This window comes from Rhincodon typus, chromosome 21, assembly GCF_021869965.1.
Source record: "Rhincodon typus isolate 14 chromosome 21, sRhiTyp1.1, whole genome shotgun sequence".
Classification (NCBI taxonomy): Eukaryota; Metazoa; Chordata; class Chondrichthyes; order Orectolobiformes; family Rhincodontidae; genus Rhincodon; species Rhincodon typus.
The window spans coordinates 46817319-46844984 of record NC_063352.1 but is presented as its reverse complement, the minus strand read 5'-3'; the positions used below and the strand labels follow the sequence as shown (position 1 = coordinate 46844984).

At 39.3% G+C, this 27666-nt stretch overlaps 1 protein-coding gene across 4 annotated transcripts; it reads right to left on the bottom strand.

Annotated features, from left to right (window-relative positions):
- Positions 1–295: 295 nt before the first annotated feature.
- Positions 296–19776, bottom strand: cdip1 (cell death-inducing p53 target 1). Of its 4 annotated transcripts, none has more exons than XM_020520321.2 (5): positions 19647–19776; positions 10160–10253; positions 8628–8768; positions 5986–6268; positions 296–2969 (listed from the first exon to the last, which is right to left on the bottom strand). In XM_020520321.2, exons 2-5 carry the CDS (start codon positions 10242–10244, stop codon positions 2858–2860), a joined length of 621 nt encoding a protein of 206 aa, XP_020375910.1. In that variant the 5' UTR covers positions 10245–10253; positions 19647–19776; the 3' UTR covers positions 296–2857. The 4 variants fall into 4 exon arrangements, with proteins under 4 accessions (XP_020375910.1, XP_020375911.1, XP_048465397.1 ...); XM_020520322.2 differs by having other exon boundaries at positions 19670–19766; XM_048609440.1 differs by lacking the exon at positions 19647–19776 and adding an exon at positions 19259–19458.
- Between the last annotated feature and the right edge of the window lie 7890 nt (positions 19777–27666).

The following is a 27666-nucleotide window of genomic DNA, read 5'->3' as shown; positions in this document are numbered from 1 at the left end:
GCTCCTATGATGCTGCTTGGCCTGCTGTGTTCATCCAGCCCTGCACCTTGTTGTCTCGGATTCTCCAGCATCTGCAGTTCCTACTATCCTGTGTAGCTTGGTCTCTAACTTGTTTTGACATTCCCATTCCATAGGATAGGTATTTGAATAAACCACAACATAAGAGTAAGGCATTCAACTCAGCAAGCTTGCTATGCTATTCAATATGGTCATGGCTGATCAACCAACTCTACTCTGTTCCTGCTTCCTCCCCATAGCCTTTGGTCCCTTTAGCCAAAATAAAGATCAGAAGAGCTTCACATCAAAATTGTGCCATTAGCATTTATTAATCTCCAACTTATATATACCCATTTTTGACACAAGATAATGCGTGTACATTGTAGGAATGTTTAATCAGGTTGCACACAAAAGCTGTCTCAACCAATAGTGGTTTGAGTTACAGAAAATAGCCATTAAAAGATATTTCCAGCAAGAACTTTGTTTTAATTGAAAAACAAGTGGCAATTGCACAAAGAATGCTTCTGGAACAGATTTGCAAACATGTCCATATAATCACTTAGAACACTAAAGGAGATCGATACAAGAGATGTTTAAGATTTCAACTCAAATCAGGTAATTTATTATATAACCAATACTCAACCAATCCTTTTTCCTGGCTTGTGCTATGTGAAAGGTGATGAAGGCAAGTAAATTATTCACGTTATCTTTGAATGTCTTTAAAAAAGGAATTAGTGCAAGCCAAATTACCGTGTTTGTGGATTCAATTGTATTGCTAGGTGTATAAGTGCAAGGAAAGTAATAGTTAATTAAGTGGAATTCTTAAACTCAAAAAACCAAAACTTAAAAAATCATGTATTTTACAATTATGTAAATTAACCTTTAAGGAATGTTGTGTTTAAGTTACCCAGGCAGCATCTTTGTGAAAAAGAGTTAATATAATACAGTATTTTTAAGACACAGTATGGATAATTAATTAAAATCTCTCCCACTTATGTAGTCTCCAACAAATCAGTAAGATCAGGATGACTAAAATGTGTGTTAAATAGATGTTTTGCCTTTTCACAACCAACAGATTTCATTAAAATGCATTAACGATGAGAAGTGGCCTAAAAAAAAAAAGAGACTGCTTCCCCACCTTGAGTAGATAACCTGTATGGTACCCTTTCAGAGTGATGCACTTCAATTGACCAAACATAATTGGAGAACAACTGCATGTACATTTAGTTTCATTTGATAACTTGAAAAAAAAAAGGTAAGATTTACACATGTCTAGTTATTGCCACTGTCACTATAAAGGTTTCTTAAATGTCCAACCTTCCTGCATTCTGGATCTTGTGATAGAGGAAGAGTGTTTTGCCCTCCTGTTGTTGGTCTTTATAGCAATCCGAATTGAGACACCAGGACTGGTTGAAACATTGCTGATATCTAAAATAATGATGTTTCTTTATCTGTCAACAACAGCCACATCTAATAATACTGATTACCTTTAAATGCTAATTTTATGATAAATAACAGGCACATTAAAACAAAGTACTGGAAGAAAGACTGGCCACACATGGGCTCCAGCGACTACTTAAAGATAAATACATTTTCTATTAAATTCTTGTGTTGCCTTCATTTGCTTTCAAAGCAGAATACATTGTAACAATTCTCTGCAATTATACTGGAGCAAAGTGGTAGATTCACATATGCTGCATTTAAGTTCTCAGCAAAGGCAATTGCAAGCTGCCAAAAATTACACAAGCAGTATAATATTACATTCTGAATATACATCCAAGATTTCTGCACTGTACAATGTTTCAAAATGTTAGTATAAAGAACATGAAATCCTGGTACAGTTCTGTACTGTAACAGACAAAACCGAGCTTTATTGATCCACAAAGTCTAAGCTCTGCATAATTAGTCTTTCAAACAATTTTTAGAAATGCTGCTGTACAAGCTCCACCATTTGGGTTAAAAAGGACTTGACTGACTATCATTGCAACGTTACTACAGTCAAAGTCATTTGTCACAGCTTAGACCTTTGTGAACTATTGTTTAAAACTTGCAGTCTGGCAACAATCAACTGACAAGTATTAAATTCACATTTTAGCAAGATATTTTACTTCAAAATTAAATACTGCCTTCTAAATCATGCCTTCATTGTTCCTATGGTACCTTTCTCAATAATCTACATACCAACTTCAAAATGTTGTCTTTAGAGATCTGTACCAGGATGGGTTTCTAAATAAAACTAAAACTTCATTAGGATGCAAGTGTAAAATTACTGAAATGCAAATAATATTACAAAACAGGTTCGTGCATATGATTCCATCAAGAGGCTTTAGGAACAAGAAGATAAAGTTATATTTTCCCTGGGGTTTCAAGTATAAAGCCACATGCCTGTGATAATTTCTACACAACATATTCATGATTTATCAAATTGCATATTGAAAAATAAACAATGCATCACAAAAATATCATTGGTGCAATGTTTTGGGATGGAACCAGTTATTTTCCCTTAGTTCTTAACACCATCAGCACAATGACCAAATATGCATATATAAATACTAAAGATTCAAAACCAATCACCATCTTAAAGATAACTATGCACAGGGAGCTTCAAAAGTTGGAAAGCTATTTTAAGTTGGGTATGACATTTATACTGTTTACACAAAATTATACATAGGTAAAATTTTTCAAAATAATATGTTCTGCAAGTAAGGCATTCACAGTTGCTTGTAAATACAGCACAGTATATGCTGTAAATATCACAATCATTTAGATCATAACATTTGAATTGAACTAAAAAGTGAACAATTTAAGTCGGCCATTTTAAACTTATTCCAACGCTTCTCAGACAGGATCAGGATGTTTGTTAGCATACCCGCTTGTATGTGTATATGTAAGCTTTACAATTTGGACAAGTGTGAATCACATCCTTCAGATCATCTATCAAGCAGGGGATTAAGCAGCAGCCCAAATCACACCTAGATTAAAACAAAAGAATCTGTTATAAAAAACAACTTTGTAACCACACTTCAACTTAACCAGTTACAGATCAAATAAGAGATAAGGTGTACAGCTGAATGAACACAGCAGACCAAGCAGCATCAGAGGAGCAAGAAAGCTGACGTTTTGGGCCTAGACCCAAAACATCCGCTTTCTTGCTCCTCTGATGCTGCTTGGCCTGCTGTACACCTTGTTATCTCAGATTCTCCAGCATCTGCAGTTCCTACTATCTCCGATCAAATAAGAGTACCTTCAAAAAAATAAAAAGGATTGGAAAATGTAGCAAAGACATTTTATCTGTTGCACCAATAAAGCTCCCACACTCGTTAGAACTGTAGACTGAAATGCCTGAATTCAAAACAAATCCATTTCCTTTTGTATAGTTTAATTACTAAGTAAAAATCAGTGCTAACCAAAAACAAATTGCTGGGAAAACTCAGCAGGTCTGGCAACATCTGCAGACAGAAAGCAGAAATAACATTTTGGGTTCAGTGGGCGTTCTTCAGAACTGATTGTAGCTGGGAAAGGGATGACGTAAGTGCCAAAGATGGGGTGGTGGGAGCGGGAGGAAGTCAACAATAGGTGGAGATGGGGCATGGAGGGAAATAACAACTGGGCAGACAAAGGAATGCGTAATTGTCAGCCTGGGAGAATTAATAGCTCCAAATGGGGACAGTCACTGGCTGACAATGAGCTAGTTGTAGTAGCAGCCCTGGTGTTCAGGCCTTTATTATTGATATCGATAGAGTCCTGAAGGCTGCAAGGTCCCCAAGTGGAAAGTGAGGTGCTGTTCTTCCAGCTTGTGCTGAGCTTCACTAGAGCACTGGAGCACTGCAGCAAGCCCAAGACAGATGTTAGCCTGTCATCAAGTGCTTTATTCTGAAGGCAGTGTTGCGAAGTTGGGTAGAGTACTTGTGGATTGGGAACAGAGTTAGAATTTGGTGTTTGTAAAATGCTAGGGAGGGGGAAGCATTGTGTGGTCCCTTTAAAAGATGATGTGCTTTTCTGTGCTTAGAGATTTAAAATGGATGTCTGCGAGTAGCTGCTTGAAAGTTTGCAAGTACACAGAGCACCCAAAATTGAAACATTTGTATCAAGAGGCCATACAGTTAGCAGGCCAAGCAGCAGTTTTTACCAAGACAACAGGCTTTTGAATTCAGCTATCAATTTGAGCCAGGCACTTAGGTACCAAACACCAATTAAATTTAAATGTGATGGTTTTGGCAATGTAGGACCAATCCATTATTAGAAAGGTTGACATGTCATCAAGGGTATAAAAGAAGGGGGCAGTTAGATAAAGCCACAGAGCTAGTCGCTATCCAACAAAGCTCACCATCCTCAGCTCTCAGGAGAGAATTGTTGGCTCTCAGCCTCTATGCCCTAGAGAAAACACCATCTAAATACCAATGGCACAACTAGTTAATATTCCTGACAGAGGAGTCGACGGAGAAGACAGAATGTTTCAGACGAGACATAACCTGACTGCAATTGAGACAAATTTTCTTTATACAAGATGGACTTGTATTTATTCAAACATACCATTAGAATCTTGCTTTAATCAGGAATAGTTAGTAGTTACAAGGGATTTATTTGGTTTGTTAATAGTTTAATTTGTTCATGGATAGGAGTTAGATAAATAAATTGTTACTTGTTGATTTTAAAAGTGAGGTTGAACATGGCGGATGCCAAAACACTACCCTGAGGAAGCCCTGCAGAGATGACTGACCTGCAACAACCACAACTCATTCCTTTGTACTCGGCATGACTCCAACAGTTCCCACTCATTAGTTTTACTGGAGCTACTTGATGGCACGCTCCATCAAATGCTGCAAGTCAAGGGTAATTGATTGCTCTCACCTCTGGAGAGAAGTTCTTTCATCCACATTTGTAACAAGGCTGTAATGGGGTCAGAAGCTGAGTGACCCAATGAGTGGATGCTGCTGAATATGTGCCATTGAAAGTACAGTTAATGACCATTTCCATCACTTGGTTGATCAGTGAAACTTATAGGGTGGGGTGGTTGGCTGGGTTGGATTTGCCCTGCTGTGTGCATACAGGACATACCTGGGCAATTTTCTACACTGGTGGTTAAATGCCAGAGTTATGCCTGAATTGGAACAGTTTGGGGGAAAAAGGCTCGTTTTGGAACTGAAATCTTCAGTACTGTTTCTCAAATGTTGTCAGAGCGCACAGGCCTTTGTGGCAACTTTGATCACTGGATGACACCAAGATTGATCATCCATTAGATATCTCTTGCTGGAGATGGATGTAAACGCCTCAGCCCTGTCTTTTGTATTGATTTTCTGGGCTCCACATCAATAATGATGGGGATATTTGTGCAGCCTAATTCCCATTAGTTGTTTGGTTAACATTCCAATGTTATTGAGTAATGCAGCCAAAAAGGGGGAAGATTGTAGTTCAGATAGACTGGTAATCTAGAGACTCCCTGGCCACTGATGGAATTTAAATTTAGTTAATATAAATCTGGAATTAAGAGCTAGTCTCAGTAATGGTGACAACAATTATTGTTGATTGCTGTAAAAGCCCAGTTGGTTTACAAATGTCTTTTAGGGAAGGAAATATATGACAGGAACCACTGGTGGTCATTAACTGGTATAGAATTAGTAGGAAGCCAAAGACCAAAAATTAGTTTAATGGGAAGAAACAGTAGAAGCTCTCTGCAAGTGACTAGTTGCACTCCACAAGATATTGTTCAGTGATCAATTCTGGTCACTGCATCCATCAATAATTAGGATGAAGATATACTGTCCATGTTTTCAGGTAATGTAGAAGTAAGTAGGTGGATTAGTAAATAAAAGTGGAGGACCAAAGGATACATTGATAGGTCAGAAGAATAGGTCACAGGTTTGCTTGCAAAATTCAACTTGTTTCAATGCAGAGTTCTAATTTGTGTGTAGTTCTCTGTAACCAAATAAACCTCAAGGCATTTCCATCAGCTTTCATTTCTATCATCTTTCTATGGTAGTTACTTACCCCACAAAACAACAGAAGAGGCAAAACAAAGTATTCAGTAAGCCGACTTCATAAGTGATCCTAGTTGTGATAGTCTGCTGACAGTGAGGGCACATGGTCTGCACTGGTGCAGCTTGAAACATCTCCCCTTGCAGCACTGTCACTGTTGTTGCAGCACCTGGGGGGACTATAACAGTTGCTGTTTGTCCACTTGGAGGAACATAGTGTCCAGGAGGGGGAGGATAGTGGCCTGGGGGTACATAATGGCCTGGCGGTGGGTAATGTCCAGCTGTTGGGTAGTAACCTGTCCAGGAAAAAAAATGAGAAAAAACAAACAAACAAAAACGATCAGTACCATAACATTATCAGTGTGTTAAAAGACTTCAATTTTTATTATCTTTCCTTGCACATATGTATTTTGCTGAATTAAAGCTTAATGAATTTAGCATAAGCTCACAATAAATCTTTGAAACCTGTGTGTCACAATTCCACGTCACATTCATACTTAGTACGTAGATAACATGACTGAGGTATATCAGAAATGGTAGTTTAAACATGCATACACCACAATGGTCTTAAGTTACTGTATAGAACAAATGGACAAAACATTAAAATTCCCATTTTGGTAACATTTGATATTGAATAATGCTCTCTGAAAACTAGTTAGTCAGTCACTCTTATGCTGATTCACTCATACACTGCTGCTTATAAAATGACAAGAATACATATGAATAGTCTATTGCCTATCGGAATTAATTTTCCACAATTCTGAGAAATTGGTGTAGCTTTCGCTAGGATGCTTGGTTTACATCTGGTTCTAAATTTATGATGGGAACACAAAATGCAGATTGCACAGTACAGAACAGCAGCTTTATTCAGCAAAAAGTACCCGGAAGGAAAAGTTCTCAACTGCAATTTCACCTAAATTTTTAAAATTATTTTTGACACCAAACTTTAGGGAGGTTGTGATATCTTGGGAAACAGTACAGAAGAGATTTACTAGAACAGTTCCAGGGATGGAGGATGAAAGTACCTGGAATTTCCTTCAAGGAGAGAAAATAAGTGTAGATTCACTAGAGGGAATTAAAATGAAGGGTTTTGTTAGATGAAATAAGGAGAAACTACATCCAGCAGCTTAACAGTTGGAACTGGCGGACATTAATTTGTGAAGAAACAGAGGCAGTATGAGCAAGAAAAAGATTACCAAACATAGTGCTTTTAAAACTCAAGCAGTATTAGGGTCTTAGATATAGATTCCATACCAGCCTTAAAAAAAAGTCAAGTATTGAAGAAAAAAATGAATGAGGAGTGAGACAAACTGGAATACTCTTCTGGTGCAACCTCTGTTGCAAATGGCTGCAAGCTGCGTTGTACAATCCAATAGGGAGTATATACCAGCTCATCTTGGAGCAAACTGGAATATTTAGTATCAAGATGTCCTTAACACTAATTCAGTTCTATGGATTAGTCACCAGATAGAACTGGCTTGAGATTTTTTGGGTTCAGTTTACATGGAACTCTACAAGTTGCATTCCATCGGTTTAGATACAATTCAATCACAATCACAGCTGGAATAACGTGAACTGTTTGAGCCCCTTATCTAAGATTTACTCATGTTGGAGACAGTCTAGAGAAGATTCATTAGGCTGATATCAGGTATAGAAGGACTATCTTCTGAGATGTTGAATAGGTTGAGCCTGTACTTGTTGGAATTTAGAAGTATGAGAGGTTCCCTTATTAAAACACAAGATTCTTAACAAGACTTGACAGGGTAGATGCAGAAAGGTTGTTTCCCCTTGTGGGAGAGCCTAGGACCAGACGGCATAATCTCAGCATAAGATGTCACATATTTAAGACAGATGAAGAGAAATTACATCGCCAACGATAGTGAATCTGTGGAATTCCTTACCACACAGAGGGCTGTAATGGTTGGGTAATCAAGTATATTCAAAGCCGAGACAGATTTTTAATCAGGAAGTGAATCAAGGGTTCTGGGGAAACGGCAGGAAAGGAGTTGGAAGTTATCAGATCAACCTTTATCTCATTGAATGGAGGAGCAGACTCAAAGGGCTGAACAGCCTACTTTCACTCCTATTTCTTATGGTCTAAACACCAGAACCAATACTCCAATGCCTGTCCACTGCACGAGGAAGAAATGTAGGAGTTAGATTTGAACAGGCACTGTAATTACTGTCATAAATTTTTTTAAAAATGACATGGGAATGAGGTACTTCTTGAAACTAAATTTTTTTAAACCCCATTAGCAAAAACTGCTGTACGAGCAGGTCTGGCAGCCTCTCTAGAAATAGAGTTAGTGTTTCACGTTGGCGATCCTTCAAAATTCTGGCTCCGTTTCCACTGACACTGCTAGGCCAGCTGACTATTTCCAGCATTTTCCGTTTTTATTTTAAACATCCAGCATTAGCAATGTTTTGCTCTTCGCTAGTTCTATTTCTCATCAACCCAACTTTGGATTCAAATCAGTTGAATCATTATATAGAAATACTTCTGATAAAGTTTTCATGGAAATGCAAGCCTGAATCTTTCACATTAACTCCAAACAATTATTTAACACCCAGTATTGTTTCATATTTTTGAAGGGTAATTGAATCAGTCTCAGGTTCACAAATTCAATCACACAAAAGTTTTTGATGTTTAATTACCATGCGGCGGTGTGGGCATGCCACCTTCTGCTGGTGTGTGGAGAGGTACAAATCCTGGTTGCGCCATTGGCTCATAAGGGGGTGGTCCACCATCTGGTGGGATGGAATATCCATGGGTTTGAGTAGTAGGTGGCATATGCACTGAAGAGACAGGCAGAAATATTTTCCACATTGTAATAAAAGTACAACTGATTCAAATGACAATTATGAATTTAATTTAACACCTGTATATATAAGAGTTTATTCCTGCTGAGAAGTTTAATTTTAATTAATAAAACAGCCAAAACTGTTGTATTTGTGAATGATGTTCAACTGCCTATACCTTTGAAAGGTTGTTTCTGGCCTCAAAAATCAAGATTAAACTTGAGGTACACATCAACTCCTCTGCTCTCTCCTCAAACACTGATGCTGTTGTACACAACATACAAAGTAAAATGTGCAGGTTAGCATTCATTGTTCTGGTGAAACTGATGAAATCAAAATAAATTTCAATTGGCCAAAATCAAAATAGCTTCAAGTCTAATTTTTAAAAAGGATCAAAAATCTAAAAAATCAATTTGCAAGTTTCTTCATTAAATCAAAAATAAATATTTTCCTTAATTTTTCAAATTATTTAATGATCCTGTGTAAATGTCTTTCGGAATTAATATATTTGGAGTATCAAATTGTTTAGTGGAAGCTTTCTAGTTATTTGTTCTGCTTTTAATTCTTACTTTTTTTGGCCTTTACCGATTTGCCATTGTTTTACATCGTACTGTAAACACGTTGGTTAGCTCAACATGCTGATAAACAAGGATACCCTAGATGCAAAATGTTTAATAAATATCAAATTTATACATGGATCACTATTCAGCATACCTCAAAACACTTAAATATATGTTTGCAAGCTGTAGCAAGTTGCCATATCAAAATAATTTGATTATTTCAAATTGCACTGTAAAATCTAACCTACAAAACATGGACTCAACTTCTGTTCCTTTTCAATATAGAAAAAATTTTAATTTAACAGTAAGTGATGTTCATAGTAATTCAGATCACACAAGAGTTTAAGTCTTAAAAACTTTGATTCAAATATTTTCCATAAATGGTGCTCAGCATGAAGGCAGTAGATTTTTCTCCTCCATTATCTACAGGTACAAAGCCCAAATTCCAGCATCTTTGGGACAGAAACCACGTCAATCTGGGTCTTCCTGGATTTTAATCTTGCACTTTGAGTCACACTGATTTACTTTGTCTGCACAAAGAACTTTTTTTTTTTTTAAAAAGAAAGTACATTATTGTAAATATACTTTTTTGCACTTGACATAAAACACTCCTATTCTCCACAACAGTTGTGTCTTGGACTTATTGGTACTTTTTGATTTGCCATCAGAATGGTGAATGAAGTATACAACTCAACTGACAAACTGTCAAGACATTTCATCTATGCTCTTAATTCTTTAAATTTTGGTTTTCAGACAGCCTGATTTTGGACTATATACTTGTAATTTCAAGTATTCCGTGAAATTTTTTTAGTAAAATATTGTTTGTACCTGTCGATGGTGGCTGTCCTGGTTTCTCTTCAAGTAATGGAGCAGAAGACCCCCCAGGATACGGAGGTGGTGGTTCTTCTGACATTGTTCAGCACTATTGATTAAAAAAGTTAAAAGTCAAAGAAACCAAAATCTTATAAACTCGATTAACAAGGCTCCTCAAACCTGTATAAGTAAACGAGGCTTTTACTATCAAAATCCTTCCATTATGACCATTCCTGTTAAATCTCCCCACAACATTTCTGCTCTAAGAACAACAATACCAGCTTCAGAACACTGACACCGGGTCCCAAATTTGAAACCTTAACTCTGTTGCTCTCTCTCCAGATGTTGCCTGACCTACTGAGTTGCTCCAGTACTTGTTTCAGATTTCCTGCATCTGCAGTTGTGTTTTATTATTGGAAGATGTGAGGTTATGCACTTTGGCAGCAAGAAGAGAGGAGCTGAATATTATTTAAATAAAAGCTGCAAAAAGCTACAGAACAGAGGGATTTGGTAGTTTCTAATCCCTGAATCAAAAGCTAGCAGCCATGTTCAGCAGGTAATAAGAAAAGCAAATTGAATGTTGGCCTTTATTACAAAAGAAGTGGAGCATAGAAGCAGCAAGGTTGTGCTAAAACTATACAAGGCACTTCTAAGACCACAGCAGGAATATTGTAAACCAGGTTGGGCACCTTAACTCAGGAAAGACATACTGGCATTGGAGACAGTCTAAAGAAGGTTCATTAGGCTGATGTGACATCTGCAGGGACTGTTGTGTCAGATGAGGTTGAATAGGTGGGGCCTGTGCTTACTGGAATTTAGAGGAATGACAGGCAACCTTATTTAAACATACAAGATTTGTACAGGACTTGACAGGGTAGATGTAGAAACTAAGGGGGTGCAGACTTAACATAGAAACGAAGGGGAATTCCTTTTCTCAGAGGGTGATGTAAAGGCTGGGCTATGAATATTCATGGCTGAGATAGACAAATTTCTAAATCAGCAAGGGAATGAGGAGTTAGAGAAAAGGGCAGGAAAATGGAGAATTGAAAATTGAGAATGAACAAATCCACGATGATTTAATTGAATGGAGGAGCAGACTTGATGAGCTGAATAGCCTGCTTTTGCTCTTATGGTGATAGTGCTAAGGTTCTCATTCTTGCATTCAAATCTTTCAATGTCTCTTGCTTTCCAGCTGTCTCAACAACAGTCTCCATGCTGTCACCTCCTCACTCCTTTTGTTCCACTGCTGATGACTGTAGTCATCTCAACCCAATACACCTCAGATTGGAGTAATCCCTCGGTACTTTGAAATATGAATTTAAATTATGTATTCAAGTCAAATCCACGATCTCCTGCTTCTCCTCCATTCAGACTCTTTCTTCCCCTTAACCTAAACCTCTAATTTCACCCTACCTCGTCTCTTGCTCTTCATCGTCCAACCTGACTGTACTCATCTGCTATAGACCACTTGACTGCATTGTTGCAAAAGATTACAATGACTTCGACTCCCCAGTATTTTCCCCATATAATTTTGTCTGCAAACGTAGACATAATTAGTAACCTCTTATCATTCTCCAAGAAGAATGGGAAAAGGATGACATTAATCACACTAATCAAACAGCAGAATACCATTGATGCTGTAAATCAGAAATAGCAGTGGGAAAATAATGGAAAAGATTTCAGCAGGTCAGGCAGCATTTATATACAGCAGTGCTTCCCAATGTCACCCCATTGCAAGGCTTGAAAATTGTGACCCCTTGATGACCTTGAATTGGGGGCTCAGGTAGAGAAGAGTTAGGAGCAGAACTGAGAAATTAGTCATTGCTGCTCTGGACCTCACGACCTCAAATTGCAGCTTGCGACCACACTTGGGGTCACGCCACCCAATTTGAGAAGCTCTAGTACAAAGGGTGACCCTTCATCAGTACGACAGCACAGATCTAAATTTAAGAGTTAATTTCAGCACTGTTTTATTTGGCATCATTATAGCTTCATTTCCACAGATGGACACAAACATTTGTAATAGAGATGAATGATATGACTTGAATAATATTGTTCAAATACAGGAATAGACCTTAGAAAATATGCAATACTGCTGTTAGCTGCCAAAACAAAAATTTGAGAAAAACTTGTATTTGTGAATCAATAACCTAACAAAAATACCTGAAATGAAGTGTAGTCTGAAACCACATAGGAATTACTAAATAATAGACATAAAATGTATAGTGAAGACTTGTACCTATGACACATCAAAGCTATCAAGTAGTGTAAAGCACTATGTGACCAAGACAACACAGCAACTTCTGAAACTAATAACTTTTTTGAACCTCAGTCATTGCCCATTGAAGTGCCTAAAGAGGAACATTTTCTGTAGTTACTACATATTCCACGCTGAGAATCACCTCAATTGAGGAATAATTTGAAGTTCCTGTTAGTTGATCTACTTGTAAGCATACGGAGTGCACAGACTCTTTCTGGTCATGCTATTAATGCAGAAAAGCTCATTAGCTCACATAAAATCAATGACGTTTACTGAACCCTCAGACTTTAATAGGTATGGGACAGAGTGGATGGAAACATTGTTTCTCACTTGTGGAATTTATTTCCAAGGTCAGTGGTCGAGGTTGAAACTATTGTCAACATTCGAGATTAGATTGGTGGCTAAAAGAATTTGAATGGGGAAGTATTAACTTACAGAGGATAGATGGTATTTTTCCTATGTTTTACATCTATTCATTTAAGAGGATTATGTTGAGGGAGGGTGGGGGGAGGGAGAAAGAGAAAGAATGTGTGCACAAGAGAAAAATTGTTCAGGGAGTATGAGAAAATTACTGCATAATTCTACAATCCTATTTAGCAGGGTGAGTTGAATTTTTATGTAATGAACATCACAACATAGACATACATGGCAGAAAAGCCCTCCAGCCCATCCCAATTCAAACACGCAAGTAAATGTCCCTGCAAACTCATCTAGCAGCCAGCTGCTTTAAGAATTTCTGCTTTCTAAAAAAACTTCTCCAGAACACCATGTGAACATTCAACAAATGAAGGGCTTTTATCTTTCCTGTCCTTATCCAAAGGAGTATTATTCCTATCAACAAACCATCTTTAAGTTTGAATACTTGCACTGCTTTCCTGCCCCACAGTACTTTGATTTCAGAACCTTTGGCTAAGTTAAATTCCATAACATCTTACTCCACAAAACATCAACAAAACTTATGTACCAGTTAGCAACTTCTGCTCCTTTAACTATGGTTAAGTGTGTGCACCTTTCTTCCATCAATCATACGCTCTCATTTATTCCTAAAACTGCCCGTCAAAAATCTCTTCAAAATGTGACTTTCAATCAGCAGTTTTCACTCTAAAGTTGTGACAAATGTTCTTTTAATCCCTCAAGATCCTATATGAATATCTGGTGGTCTTTATATAACCATCCTTAGTGAAAGGAATAAATCTTATCAGATCTCATACATGAAAATTTAGTTAGTTAAATCAGCTATTCATAGAATCCCTACAGTGTGGAAGCAGGCCATCGAGACCTCTGAAGAGTATCCTACCCCGGTACCCTGCATTTCCCATGGTTAATCCACCTAGCGTGCACATCCCTGGACCAATTTAGCATGGCCAATCCATGTAATCTTCAGACAGTTGGGGAAGGAACTTGGAGCATCTGGAGAAAACCCATGCAGACATGGGGAGAGTGTGCAAACTCCACACAGACAGTCACCCAAGGCTGGAATTAAACTTGGGTTCCCAGCGCTGAGACAGCAGGGCTAACCACTGAGCCACCATGCCGCCCCACGGAGAGATTTAAATTGTCTTTAAAACTTTTGGTTCCACATTATAAACAAGCACTTATATTTCAACAGTTGAACTGAATTGTAACAATTGAGATATGGTATGCTTGGCCCCTTTTAACAATGCAGCTCAGTAAAACTCCTTATTGTCATTTTTAAAAAGATCAATTTGCTCATACACCTCCAGGACAAGCGGGACTTGAACTTGGACTTCGTGGCTTGCAGGTAGGGACACTTTCATGGCACTACAAGATCCCACAAATTAAGATTTGCAACATTAGGCCACAGGGATGCTTCTAACTGTCCATTTAACAAGGTTCAGATAGTTAATTAGCATGTATCAATATATTTGTTTTCACATTTGAGTTTTTCCTCCCAGTATATTTAGTTATTTAAAAAGTTGCAAATGATGCAGATCTATTTATAGCATGACTTCCACAACTAAAAACTGTAAATGTAGGGCTAAAATACATTAATATCAGACTGGCAAAATCCAAACAATTAATTTACATTGCTAAAGATGATTAAAACATGCAAATATTATAGACATTTAATAAAATTTGTTTGCTTGAATATATTTTCAAACTATCACTGCATCAGGAGATCATCAACTCCAGCAGCATAAAATACCAACTTTACCAATTTAGTTCCAACATCTAGATTTTGAATGGTGATTTGAAGCCTTTTTTAAACAATGTATACTTCCTTCAGCACAATGGTACAAGTTTTCCAAAAACTACACTGGGAAGTGGCTGCATTCTCCCACTTAATGAGTAATCTGGTGGAATGGATACCAAGCACACCTTGTCCTGAATGACATCAAGACTAAGTGTTGCTATAATTGCACATATCCTAGCAAAGAGAGGCATAGAGTGATTTACATAGTAGGAAGCCATTCATGGCTTGCTATAGGCAACCCAGTTAATCCAGTACTGCTGCTCTCTCTGACCTTGACCTGAAATTATTTCTTTTGAACAACTATCCAATTTCCTTTTTAAACCAGTGACCGTCTCAACTTCCACCGCCCTTGTGGGCAATGCTTTCAGTTCATTTCTACCGGCTGCTTAAGAAGTCTCTTCCTCAATCTCCATGCATATCTCGTACAAAAAATGTGAATGTAGTCCTTGCAACAGCAGCTAATACAAAGTTTCCTTTGTTTACATTATCTAAGTGTCATAATTTTGCACACCTCTATCAAATCTTTGTTTTCCTTGTTAAGAAAAAGCCTAGCTTCACTATTCTAATCTTGCAGCTATCTTCCCATGACCCTGGAATCCCATCATATCCTCAAGTGTTAAGCCAGAACAGGGTGCAATATTGTTTTGCTGGCTAACCAAAGGTTTTTTAAATTTGATATTCCCACGTATGTGGCCCCAAATCACATGGGTGGAACGCTCTTTGGAGAGCAAGTGTGGACTTGATGGGCCAAGTGGGCTGTTTCCACACTGTAGGGATTCTATGGATGGATTCTGTGGGGGCAGAATTGCCGACACTAACAATACCAAGCATCTCCTTGCAAATACCTTCCCAAAATACTTGACTAAAGCCTAAGCGTTAGCAGACCCTGGTATCACACAGTGTCAATGTGATTTCAAAGCTGGTACAGCAACTGCAAATATGATTTTGTCACTTTGCCAGTGTCAACAAACTGCCATCAATAAAGCAGGAAACACCAAGGCCTCTGACCTATTAATAGAATCAAGCACTTCTAGCTGGTACAGAAAAATAATTAGCATCCTAGACACCATGGCCTCCTTGCATGCAAACATTCATAATTCCAGTACGATCAGTTACGATGGAGCAACTGATGTTTTCAAGACCAGCAGCATCTTTTATTTCAATTAATTCATGGGTTTTGGGCCTCCCTAGATGTTCTTGAGAAGGTGGTCGTAAGCTGCCTTCTTGAATTGCTACAGCCCCAGCACATTCTCTCTTGGGCATATTATTTGCGATGCTGCTACTGTTAATTTCCAACAACTCAAATGAGAGCATCTACCTATATACCAGAGCTGATGGCAAGCTATTCAGCTTGATAATGTAACACCCCTGTTTAAGGGAGTCAAAAGAAGGAAATTACAGGACAGTTAGGCCGACTGTGGTCACTGGTAAGATTTTAAGAGTCCATTATTAAGGATGAGACTGTGGAGTACTTGGAAGTGCATAGTAAAATAGGGCTGAGTCAGCACAACTTCATTAAAGGGGAGGTCATACCTGAAATCTGTTAGAATTCTTGGAGGATTATGAGCAAGCTAGACAGTGGTAACAGAAAAGTGGGGTTGAGAAACATTATCTACGATTGAACGACAGAGCAGACTCAATGGACCAAATGGCCTAACTCTGCTCCTAGGTCTTATGTTCCTGACAAAAAAAAACTGCGTCAAGGCCAAACATGTGATGTCCTAGCTACACTAGCATGCTGCAGTGAAGTTCACTTGCAGCTGTTTGTAGATCGATCCTCACAAGCTGAACAGTGTTTAGTGAAAAACAGCATCAGGAAGACCAAAATTTTGGATTGGAATGTAGAGAGTCCTTCAACAATCTCACTGTGGAGGCCATTTCAGCTTCACATACCTTGGATCAACAATTAGCAGCAACCTGTCCACTGAAGCTGAAATCAGCACCAGAATTAACAAGGCTACAGGTGTCATGACAATGTTGTGGACCAGCAGCAAATTAACCTAGACTACAAAGCTCCATGAGCACCAGGCTCATGTTCTTATTACTGTCCTTTACAGCAGCAAGGCAAGGACAACTCTCAAGTAAAGTCACTAAACAGTTTCCTCCCCCACTGATATTAGGCATCCTCTAACAGGAGTGTTATTATATTTAATCACATCTGCATACAGGGATCCCTAGCTTGTTTATCCTCATGTCAGCACAGACTCAGGTGGCTGGATCATCACTATTCTTGTTCTTGCACCTTTTTGATTTCCCTGCAAGTTTGTGCATTTATCCCTCTCAGTATATACTATCCTAACAGATTACAGGGCTCATTAGAGACAAACATGACTGGTGGTTGTTTAACCAGAGGATTCCTATTGCTAGAGGCATGGGGGAGGTTGAGAAAGAGAATCCTTCGTGGTAATCTCAGCCAGTGCAAGGAATGAACCTATGCTGTTGGCATCACTGTTGCAAAGCAGCTGTCCAGCCAACTCACCTAACTGACCCCCTTGTTTTGGAGGTCTGTAGCATGCCCAAGTGTACAATGGTTCCTTTTTTGCTTTTCAACACTATTAAATGGATTCTGTCCAGGGAAATAGCATCCCTATTCTGCTACACCCTGACTTGCACTTTACAGATAGTAGAGAGGATTTTAAGAGTCCTGCACAGCAAATTTCTCAGACATATTGGTGAATATTTTATTCACTCATTTATTTTAGCTGCACTGAATAAATTGATTGCTGCATTTACCTACACATTAAGTACTTTTGATTAGCAGTCAAAGTAATTGTGATTTTGGAATATGCATTAAGGGAACACAGAAAAGTGCTGCTTTTAACTAATCACTGATTATAACCTTGAGGTGTCCCAAAGAATTTTGAAACCAATTAAGTACTTTTGAAGTGTAAGTTCACAATAGGAAATATTAAACACGAAAAGGCTGAAATTAGTTGTAAAGCATTTTGAAACATCAAGCTCAAAAAGGCATTATATAAATGCACTTTAAAAAAGTTCAACATTAAAATCCACTTAGATAGCCCTTTCAACATAGTACATCTTTCTAAAAAGATTTAATACCTTTATCAAATAAAATCAGCCACCAACCCATACAAAGCAGATCCTAGTCATAAGTTCTAAAGGAGTGTCTTTAGAAGGGAGAAAGAAAGAGAGAGGCAGAGATTTTTAGCAAAGTAAAACAACAGCTTCATGCCTATGCAACTAAAACACAAGCACCAATCATTGAACAATTCAAAATTTTCAAAAAGAATGTGCAAGAAATTAAAGTGAGAGACAGCTCATGGTGGGTTGTGAGGGCAAGGTGGCTACAGAGAAAGTGTGAGAATGCATGAAGGGATTGAAAAAAATAGCAGGAAGCTTAAAGCTGAAAGATAATTTGCTACTCTTTAAATAACTAGTACCTAATGTGTAAGACAATTTTATGAATCAAATAGACAATTGTTTATGCCACAGATCTTTAGCAATCTTAAATGATTGAAATAAACATTTTAAAAGGCAAAAAGAAAAGGGGCAATTATTCAAATTAGGTATTAAAATAAACTTTGAAGAGTCCCACAAAATGCAGCTACTTTAAAACAGAACAAAACCTTCAAATTCAACTGCAATATTTACAAAAAAAAAAACAGCATTCCACACATGTTGCAATTCAACATACTCCTCTAAATCTGGTGAGGATGTGACTGACCTCACCACATGATTGTAAATTTAAAAGAAAAAGTCCTAAGATTCTAAAATTGTATTTAAAAAACAGACAGTCATACAGCACAGAAACAGACCCTTCAGTCCAACTAGCCCATGCCTAACATAATCCCAAACTAAGATAGTCCTGCCTGCACTTGGCCCATATCCCTCCAAACATCTCCTGTTCATGTTCTTATCTAAATGTCTTTTAAATGTTCTACTTATGCCCACATCCACTTCCTCAGGTAGTTCATTTCACACACACACCACCCATGTAAAAAACATCCCTCATTTTTTAAATGAATCTGTCTCACCTTAAAAACATGACCCCCAATCTTGAAATCCCCCCATCCTAGTGCAAAGACAACTACTGTTAACCTGATCTGTTCGCCTCATGACTTTATAAACTTCGATTAGGTCACCTCTCAACCTCCTATGCTCCAGTGAAACAAGTCCCCTCCAGCCTTTTTGTTTACAACTCAAACCTTCCACACCCAGCAATATACTGGTAAATGTCTTCTGAACCCTCTCCTGCATAACAACATTCTTCCTATAGCTGGGCGACGAGAACTGGACACAATACTCCAAGCCACTGCACTCAAAACAAATTCAGAGCCAGAAAAATAAAAAGAAGAACTGTATGAAGTTAAAGAGACACTGTCCTCTTGTAAAAGTACTGGTTTCTAAGAAACGTCTCCAAATGACCAGTTTTGCGTTGCTGTGGTATTGGCCTCACACTATATTATGATTCTGACATCTAGCTGTTCCAACTGGAGAGAATTTGCCCAGAGCAGCTTTTCGACTCCAGATTCACCTCTTAAAATTTTCACCGTTCCTCCAGCAAGAAGAAAAAACAAAAATCGATTGATCAGCAGGGCTCTTGTACAACTAAATACAGCTACACAGCTCACGATAAAGGAAACCCGGTTGAAGTCACGGGACAACGGGTATTATTTACCTCCTGCTCCGAAAGCCGCTACTTTGCTCCGCTCCCCTCCCCTCGCCTCCCCTCAGGTCTCAGGAAGAAAACACACAGCGGGGTCGGCAGGCGGGGCGAGGGAAGTGGCCGGGGCCGCGGGGCCCTCTGGGGCTTGTAGTCCAAGCGGCCCCGAAGTGCCTGCAGGAAGTGAGGGCTCAAGCCGGGGTTGAGAGACTACAACTCCCAGGGGGCACCGCGAGCAAAACAATCACGACAAGCCTCTCCCTCCCCTAAAACGGCGGAGAGCCGCTCACTTCAGCTTAACGACTCGTTCTCTTTTATAATTGACCCTGAACGAAAGACACCCCGAACACTCCCTCCTCAAAAAAAAAACGTTACGGCTGCTACAAGACCATGCACTCGATACCTCTGCGGTCAAAGCTGCCTCACCGTCCAGCACTCTCCCCGCTGTCTCCTGCTCTTTAGCGTCTGAGGTTTGGGAGCCGCGGCCGCCTTATCTGCGCATGCGCGCCGCCGCGACCCCGCCTCCCCGCTGCAAACTACCTGACATTTGGACACGTGCAACCAGCTTCCCGCTGAAGCATCCACCAGCAAAAGGAGCAGCGTTTGTGTTGCTGCAAGTATGGACTAACTTTGGAGCGAGGCGTTTCCTAGTGTGCCCTGTGTGGCGTTGAAAATAATTGGACCGCATCATTGTTTCTAAGGACCCTGGAGCAACTGCTACACCTCAGTGTGGCATAAATAGTACAATGTGGGTGGAGATAACAGTGTGGAGCTGGAGGAACGCAGCAGGCCAGGCAGCGTCGGAGGAACAGGAAAGTTGACGTTTCTGAAGAAGGGTTCCTCCAGCTCCACACCGTGTTATCTCTGACTCCGGCATCTGCAGTTCTTACTACCATACAGTGTGGGTGGAGTCAGATTGGAGAAAGAGAGAGAACCAAGCGCAGACGAATAATTGGTTTTAGGCAATAGTTTATGGAATAGTCTTTCAATAACATGACAGTGTAAGATTTCATTTGTGGGAGTGGGCATTAATGGCTAGGCTAGCAGTAAATGCCCAGAAAGCAAAGAGTCAACCTCATTGCTATTGGTCTGGAGTCACATATGGGCCAGTTCAGGTCAGGACAGCAGATTTCCCACCCTCAAGGACATTAATGACCCAGCATTTTGCAATAATCCACCGTTCTCATATGGTTACAATTAAGTTGTAAGCCATCTGGCCCATTAAGTCCACACTGACCCTCCAAACAACATCCCACCCAGAACCAACCCCCTACTCTATCCCTGTAAACCTGCATTTCCCATAGTTAATCTATTGAGCCTGTGCATTATAGGCAATTTAGCATAGCCAATCCACTTAACCTGGACTGTGGAGGAAACACATGCAGACACAGGGAGAACATGCAAACTCCACACAGACTGTCGCCCAAGCGTGGAATCACACCCAGGTCCCTGGCGCTGTGAGGCATCATTGCTAACCACTGAGCCACCTTGTCACTCTAGATTTTGATTTGGATTAAAATTTTACCATCTGCCATGGTGCCATGCCATTAGAACCTACTATATCTCTAAATATTATGTATTGTAGCATTTAGTCTTACTATGTAATAAACAGTGTTATAAAATTGCCTAAATTGCCTTCTCATTGATGAATCACAGAATTTGTACAGTTAAGAACAAGGCCATTTGGCCCAGTGTATCTGCAATGGCACTCTGAGCATTTTGATTTAGTGCCAATCTCCTGCCATTTACCCTTAACCGTGCACATATTTAAATAGAAACAACCATCTAATACCCTCTTGAATGCCTCAATGAATCTGCCTTCATCACACTTAGGGCACTGCATCCCCCTAAATACTCCCTATACGAAAATATTGTTTCTGACCTCACATTTTTTTTTTCTATCAGAAATGGTTTTACGCACCTCTGAGATAGTAAGAACTGCAGATGCTGGAGTCAAAGATAACACAGTGTGGAGATGGAGGAACACAGCAGGCCAGGCAGCATCAGAGGAACAGGAAAGTTGACGTTTTGGGTTGGGACCCTTCTTCAGAAAAATATTTATTCTACTCCTTTACTCAACTCTGAATCATTTTTGTACCACAACCAAGTCATCTGTGTACGTTGCTTCTTTAGCAAAACACTTTAATCTGTGTCATCTCTTTCTTGTTCCTTTTGTAAGCCATTTCTCTCAATCTACCTTGTCCAGACCCATTATGATTTTTAGAACTTCTATCAAATCTCTGCTTAGCCTTCTTCTCTCCAATGAAACAGACCCAGTATCTTCAATCTATTTTCATAACTGAAGTTTCTCATCCCTGAAAACATTCTCATAAACCTCTTCTGCACTCTCTCAAGTCATTCACATCCTTCCTAACTATGTACAATACTTCAATTGAGGTCTAACTGATATCTCATACCATTACCTTTTACTCTTGTAATAAAAAATATGAAGTGTTAGAAAAGCTTCATCGGAGGCTGCTCTGATGATGTTACCCAGCAGGGTAATGAAATGTCTGCGGAACAACAAACCAGCTCGGCGAGCCAACCAACCACAACACGAGCTACAAATCTACTCCAAAACCTTAGAGAAGCTAAGTAGGTCTAGCAGCACCGGTGCAGAGAGAAACAGAATCAACATTTTGAGTTCAATATGGCTTCCTCCAAACAGTTCTGAAGAAGTCATATAAGATTGGAAATGTTAACTCTATTTCTTTATCCATAGATGCTGCCAAGACTGCTGAGTTTCTCCAGTACTTTCTGGTCTTATTTCAGATCTCCAGTATCTGCAGTACTTTGCTTTTATCTCTTTGCATTTGTACTCTTTGCATCTACTAATGATGCCTAGAATACTGTGTGTTTTCTTTAAACTCTCTCTAACGGTCCTGTAATCTTTCATGACATATGCACGTATACATCCTTGTTTTTCTGCTCCTGTACACCATTTTGAATAGTACCCTTTATTTTATGCTTTTCCTTGTATCAGCTCACGCTTCTCTCTTTGAAGTTCATCTGCCACCTATATGTCCACTCCAATATGGGATTGGGAGGAGTATGCAGTAAATCAGCATTGCTGTAAAGCAACTGGAAGGAGCATGCACATAGGAATTTTTAAAGGAAGTGGTTGCAGAGATATTGAAGGGATTGGTCAAAATATTCCAGAACTCACTGGATTCCAGGGCGAGTCCAATGGATTGGAATACTGCTAAAACAATGCCCCTATTCAAAAAGGAGGAAGTTAGAAAACAAGAAACTATCAGCCAGCTAGCCTAACATCTGTTGTTGGGAAATGCTAGAGTCTATCATTAAGGAAGAATTAGCAGGGCATTTGGAAATTCTTAATACAATCAAAGAAAATCAGTAGGTTTTGTGAAAGGGAAAGCATGTTTGACAGATTTTCTAGAGTTCTTTGAGGATGTAACCAACAGAGTTGACAAAAGGAAATGGCACTTGAGGTGTATTCGGATGTTCAGAAAGCATTTGAAAAAGTGCCATGTAAAGGTTATTGCACAAATTTGGAGCCCACTGTACTAGGGGTAATGTATTAGCATGGATTAAGGATTGGAGAAGATAAAGTCAGGATTTAATGGGTCTTTTTCATTTTGGAAAGATATAACTAGTAGAGTACCACATGAAGAGTCACTGGACCTGAAATGCTGACTCTGCTCTCTCTACAGATGCTGCCCGACCTGCTGAATTTCTCTAGCAATTTTTGTTTTACAATCTTCAGTTCTTTTTTAGAATCAGTCTAGTGTCTCAATTATTTATATTTATATTATATATAATATAATATTTATATTAATGACTTGGAGGTGGGGGCAGAGTGTAATATTTCCACATTTGCTGAGGATACAAAAATAGGTGGGCTTGCTTGTTGTGGTGAGGACGTAAGAAAACTGCAAGAGGATATAGATAAGGTGTGAGCGGGCAAAAGTCCAGTAAACAGAGTTTTAGGTCGGAAAGTGTGAGGTTATGGAGTTTGATTGGAAGAACCAAAAGGCCGACTATTATTAAAATGGAGAGGAACTCCAAAAAAATGTAATGTAGAGGGATCTAGATGTTCTTGTGCATGAAACACAAAAAGTTAGTATGTGGGTGCAGCAAGTAATTGAGAGGGCAAATTGAATTTTGTAATTTATTGCTGGAAGGTTAGACTTTAAAAACAGGGAAGTCTTGTTACAACTGTACAGGGTGTTAGTGAGGCCATACCTGGAAGCTGTATACTGTTTTAGTCTTTGTATTTAAATAAGGATATACTGGCATAGGAGGCAATTTAAAAGAGATTCACTAGGCTGATTTCTGGGATGAAAAGGTTGATTATCAAGAACAGCAAAATAGCTTTGTCTTTATTTGTTGGTGTTTAGAAGGTTGGGGGTGAGTGAGCTTATGAAACATACAAGATTGTGATAGGGCTTAACAGTGTAAATGTTGAGAAGATTATTCCACTATATGGTGAATCTCAACTTAATTCTGCTTAATGTTGAAACAAAATCATTTTTATTATTCACTTATGAGACATAGGCATTACTAGCTGGGCCAGTATTTATTGTCCATTCCTAGTTGCCCTTGAAAATGTGGTGCTGAGCTGCCTTCTTGAACCTCTGTAGTCCCTGGCTCGAGGTAGACCCACAATGTCCCATGGGGAGGGGATTTCCAGGATTTTGACCCAGTGACAGTGAAGGAACGGCGATATATTTCCAAGTCAGGATGGTGAGTGGCTTGGAGGGGAACTTGCGGGTGATGGTGTTCTTGTGTATCTGCTCCCCTTGTCCTTCTAGATGGAACTGGACGTGGGTTTGGAAGGTGCTGTCTGATGATATTTGGTGAATTTCTGCAGTGCCTCTTATAGATAGTACACACTGTTGCTACTGAGCATCAGTGGTATAGGGGTGGATATGGTGCCAGTCAAGCAGGCTGGTTTGTCCTGGATGGTGCCAAGCTTCTTGAGTGTTATTGGGGCTGCACTTATCCAGGCAAATGGGCAGTATTCCATCACACTCCTGACTTGTGGCTTGTAGATGGTGGACAGGTTTTTGGGAGTCAGGAGGTGAGTTACTCACCATTTTCCTAGCTACTGACCTGCTTTTGTAGCCATTTTATTTATAATGTCAAGTCCACTTCAGTTTCTGGTCAACAATAATCCACAGGATATTGATAGTGAGGGAGTCAGTGATGGTAACACAGTTGAATGTAAGGGCATGGTGGTTAGCTTGTCTCTTGTTGGCAATGGTCCATTGTTTGTCATTTGCATGGTGTGAATGTTACTTGTCACTTGTCAGGGAAAATCTGGATATTGTCCGGGTCCTGTGACATTTGAACGTAGGCTGCTTCAGAATCTGACGAGTCTCAAATGGAACTGAACATTGTGAAATCATTGGCAAATACTCCCATTTCTGATCTTATGATGGAGCGATTCTTAAAAATGTCAAGTTCCATAGTGCTGTCCCATAAAATATCATCAATAAGCACCATGTAGATGCTGGAAAATTTCCCTTTTTGATACCACTTGAACATTATTTTTAATCAAACACAACTTAATTTCAACAAAACACCACACTTTTGAGGCATCATGCAAGCCATAAATTTATGTATTTAGTTTCCATAGTATCCCTTCATCATTCCTTGCCACTTTGTTTCAGAAACATTTCTCCCTGAAAATATTCACCCTGTTGAAGTGCGGCTTTTGTGCCAATTGGTCTACAAACAAACTAATAAGAGTCCAGAAGAAGTGCAAAAATAAAATTTCAGGATTACTTTTCCTGCTGGACAAGTCTATTCTAACACCTATAGTCCTCAGTCATTCTTCAATACCTTGAGCAAGTAACCTTCCTTTAGCTTTATAAAACCCCTCCGTCAGGGCACAATCTAGCTTTGTGACAACAAAAACAAAGTTGCTGGAAAAACTCAGCATCTGTGAAAGAAAAAACAGAGTTAACGTTAACCCTAACCCTAAACCTATCGCAGATCCGGTGACCCTTCCTCAGAACTGATGGTGGCTGGGAAAACGTCAGTTTATATGCAGAAAAAAGGGGAGGGGGGTGGGGTAGGGAGTAAACAATAGGATAGAGCCTAAAGAGAGAGAAGAGCAGCTGGGCAGATAGAGTTGATAACGATCAGGCTGGGAGGGTGAATAGTTGTTAAAGGGGACTTTGTGACAAGGCTGTATATTTCCTATCTATTAAAACAAACCCCAAGTTCCTTCCAACTATCTAATTGCTTTAATTTTGCCTCTGGGTAGTTTAACCTCGAGTTTATTGGCAGTCACCAACCTTCACAGAGATGAACAATTCTGCTCCTAGCCATGTCTCCAGACTGAACTGTAGCCCTCCGTTCATTGCATAATCTATTCAAGCAATGACCTCTACTTGCATTTGGATGTCTTTCAGGACCAGTACTGTAAGATCTTTCTTTCATGGTCAGCGACTCTTTCTCCACACATGGTTGTTTCCTAATTCAGGAATCACTCTGAGAACCACTATTTGAAATAAATTCCCCACTATCAACATCCAGGGGTCACCCTTGATCAGAAATGGAACTGGATTTGCCAGTGGCTACTAAAGCAGTCAGAAGCTTTGAATACTGAGGCCAGTAACTGACAGTCACAAGTCGGGAATGTGATGGATTACTCCCTGCTTGCTTGGATAAGTGCAACTTAAACAATGCTCAAGAAACTTGACACCATCCAGGACAAAGCAGCACACTCGATTAGCATCATATCCACAACATTCACTCCCTCCATCATTGATTCACAGTAGCAGCAGTGTGTACCAGCTACAAGATACACCGCGGAAATTCACCAAAGCTCTTTAAACAGCACCTCGCTAACCTATGACCACTTACATCAAAAGGGAAAAGGGCAGTAGGTACATGGGAGCACCACTATCTGCAATTCAAGCCATGCACCATTCTGGCTTGGTAATACATTGCTGCTCCTTTAGCATTGGTGGATCAAAATTTTGAACTCCCCTGACAGCTTTGTGGGTGTGCCAACACCGAATCAACTGTGGAGGTTCAAGAAAGCAGCTTCTCAATGACAATTACGAATGAGCAATAAATGCTGGCCCAGTCAGGGAAGCCCATATCCCCCAAATAATAAAAAAAAAGTGGAGCATGTTTCAGTCAGAAATGGGGAACAGTGATCATAAAATCGTCAGATTTAGAGTAGTTACGGAAAAGAACAAGGTACAACAAGCATAAAAATACTTAACTAGAGGAGCGTAACCTCCATCAGTCAAAAGGCATTGGCTGGGTATAACAAAAACGTGGTCCGCAAAACAGATTTGAACAAAGGAGATCTTTGGTATGTTGTGTATTAAGTAGAAAAACTTTTATGAGGTGTAAAGGAAACTAAAAGTCTCTGGATGACAAAAGGTATAAAGATTAACATGAGACAGAAAAAAGAGCTGACAGATGGAAGATTCATGGAGCGCTAGAGAGCCAAGCTGAATATAGAACACAGAGACTAAAAATAGAATGAGAAAGGTTAAAGAGGAAGTATCAGAATACATTAGTTGCTAACATGAAACAGAACCAAAAATTGTTTAATAAACATGTGCTTTGTTAAAGTGCGGCTGAAGGAAGGGTGAGGTTTATTATGGAATCTAAAGGAGATAGGATTGTGGAGACAGGAAGCGTGGCTGAGCTACTGGATAAATACATTGAATCCCTTTTCACCAAAACGGGAGTTGCTTCGAATGGAATATAATAACATATACATACACACTTCTTTTACATTTCAACCAATATATGGATGTTGGATAGGATAAGAATAGATAATGGAACTGCTTGAAATGTTGACAGCACTCAAAGTAGAAAAGTCATGCATTTTGGTTGGGTTGCATCCTATGCTGCTAAGAAGGAAGTGTAACCACAATCTCCCATTACTAATTGGATTTCTAGCTGGTACCAGAGGATTGCAAGTGTTATATGTTTGTTTAAAGCAAAGGGAGAATGATAAACCCAGCAGCTCCAGGTCACCCAGGCTGACACAGCAGTAGGGAAGCATTCAGAAAGGTAGGGGCTAATAGATTAGAATCTGCACAACAACTACTTGTATTTAAATAGCACATGTAACATAATAAAGAATCCTATAAATTAAGAGCTGATATGTTTCACTAACTTATTGGGGGAGGCAATGGCCTAGTGATATTATTGCTGGATTATCAATCCAGAGACCCAGGTAACGTTCTAGGGACCCAGATTCAAAACCCACCACCGCAGATGGTGGAATTTGAATTCAATGTATATCTGGAATTAAGAGTCTAATGATGACTGTGAATCCATTATCCATTGTTGGAAAAACCCATCTGGTTCATTAACATCCTGTAGGGAAGGAAACTGCCATCCATACCTGGAATGGCCTTACATGTGACTCCAGACCCACAGCAATGTGGTTGACTCTTAACTGCCCCCTGGGCAATAAATGC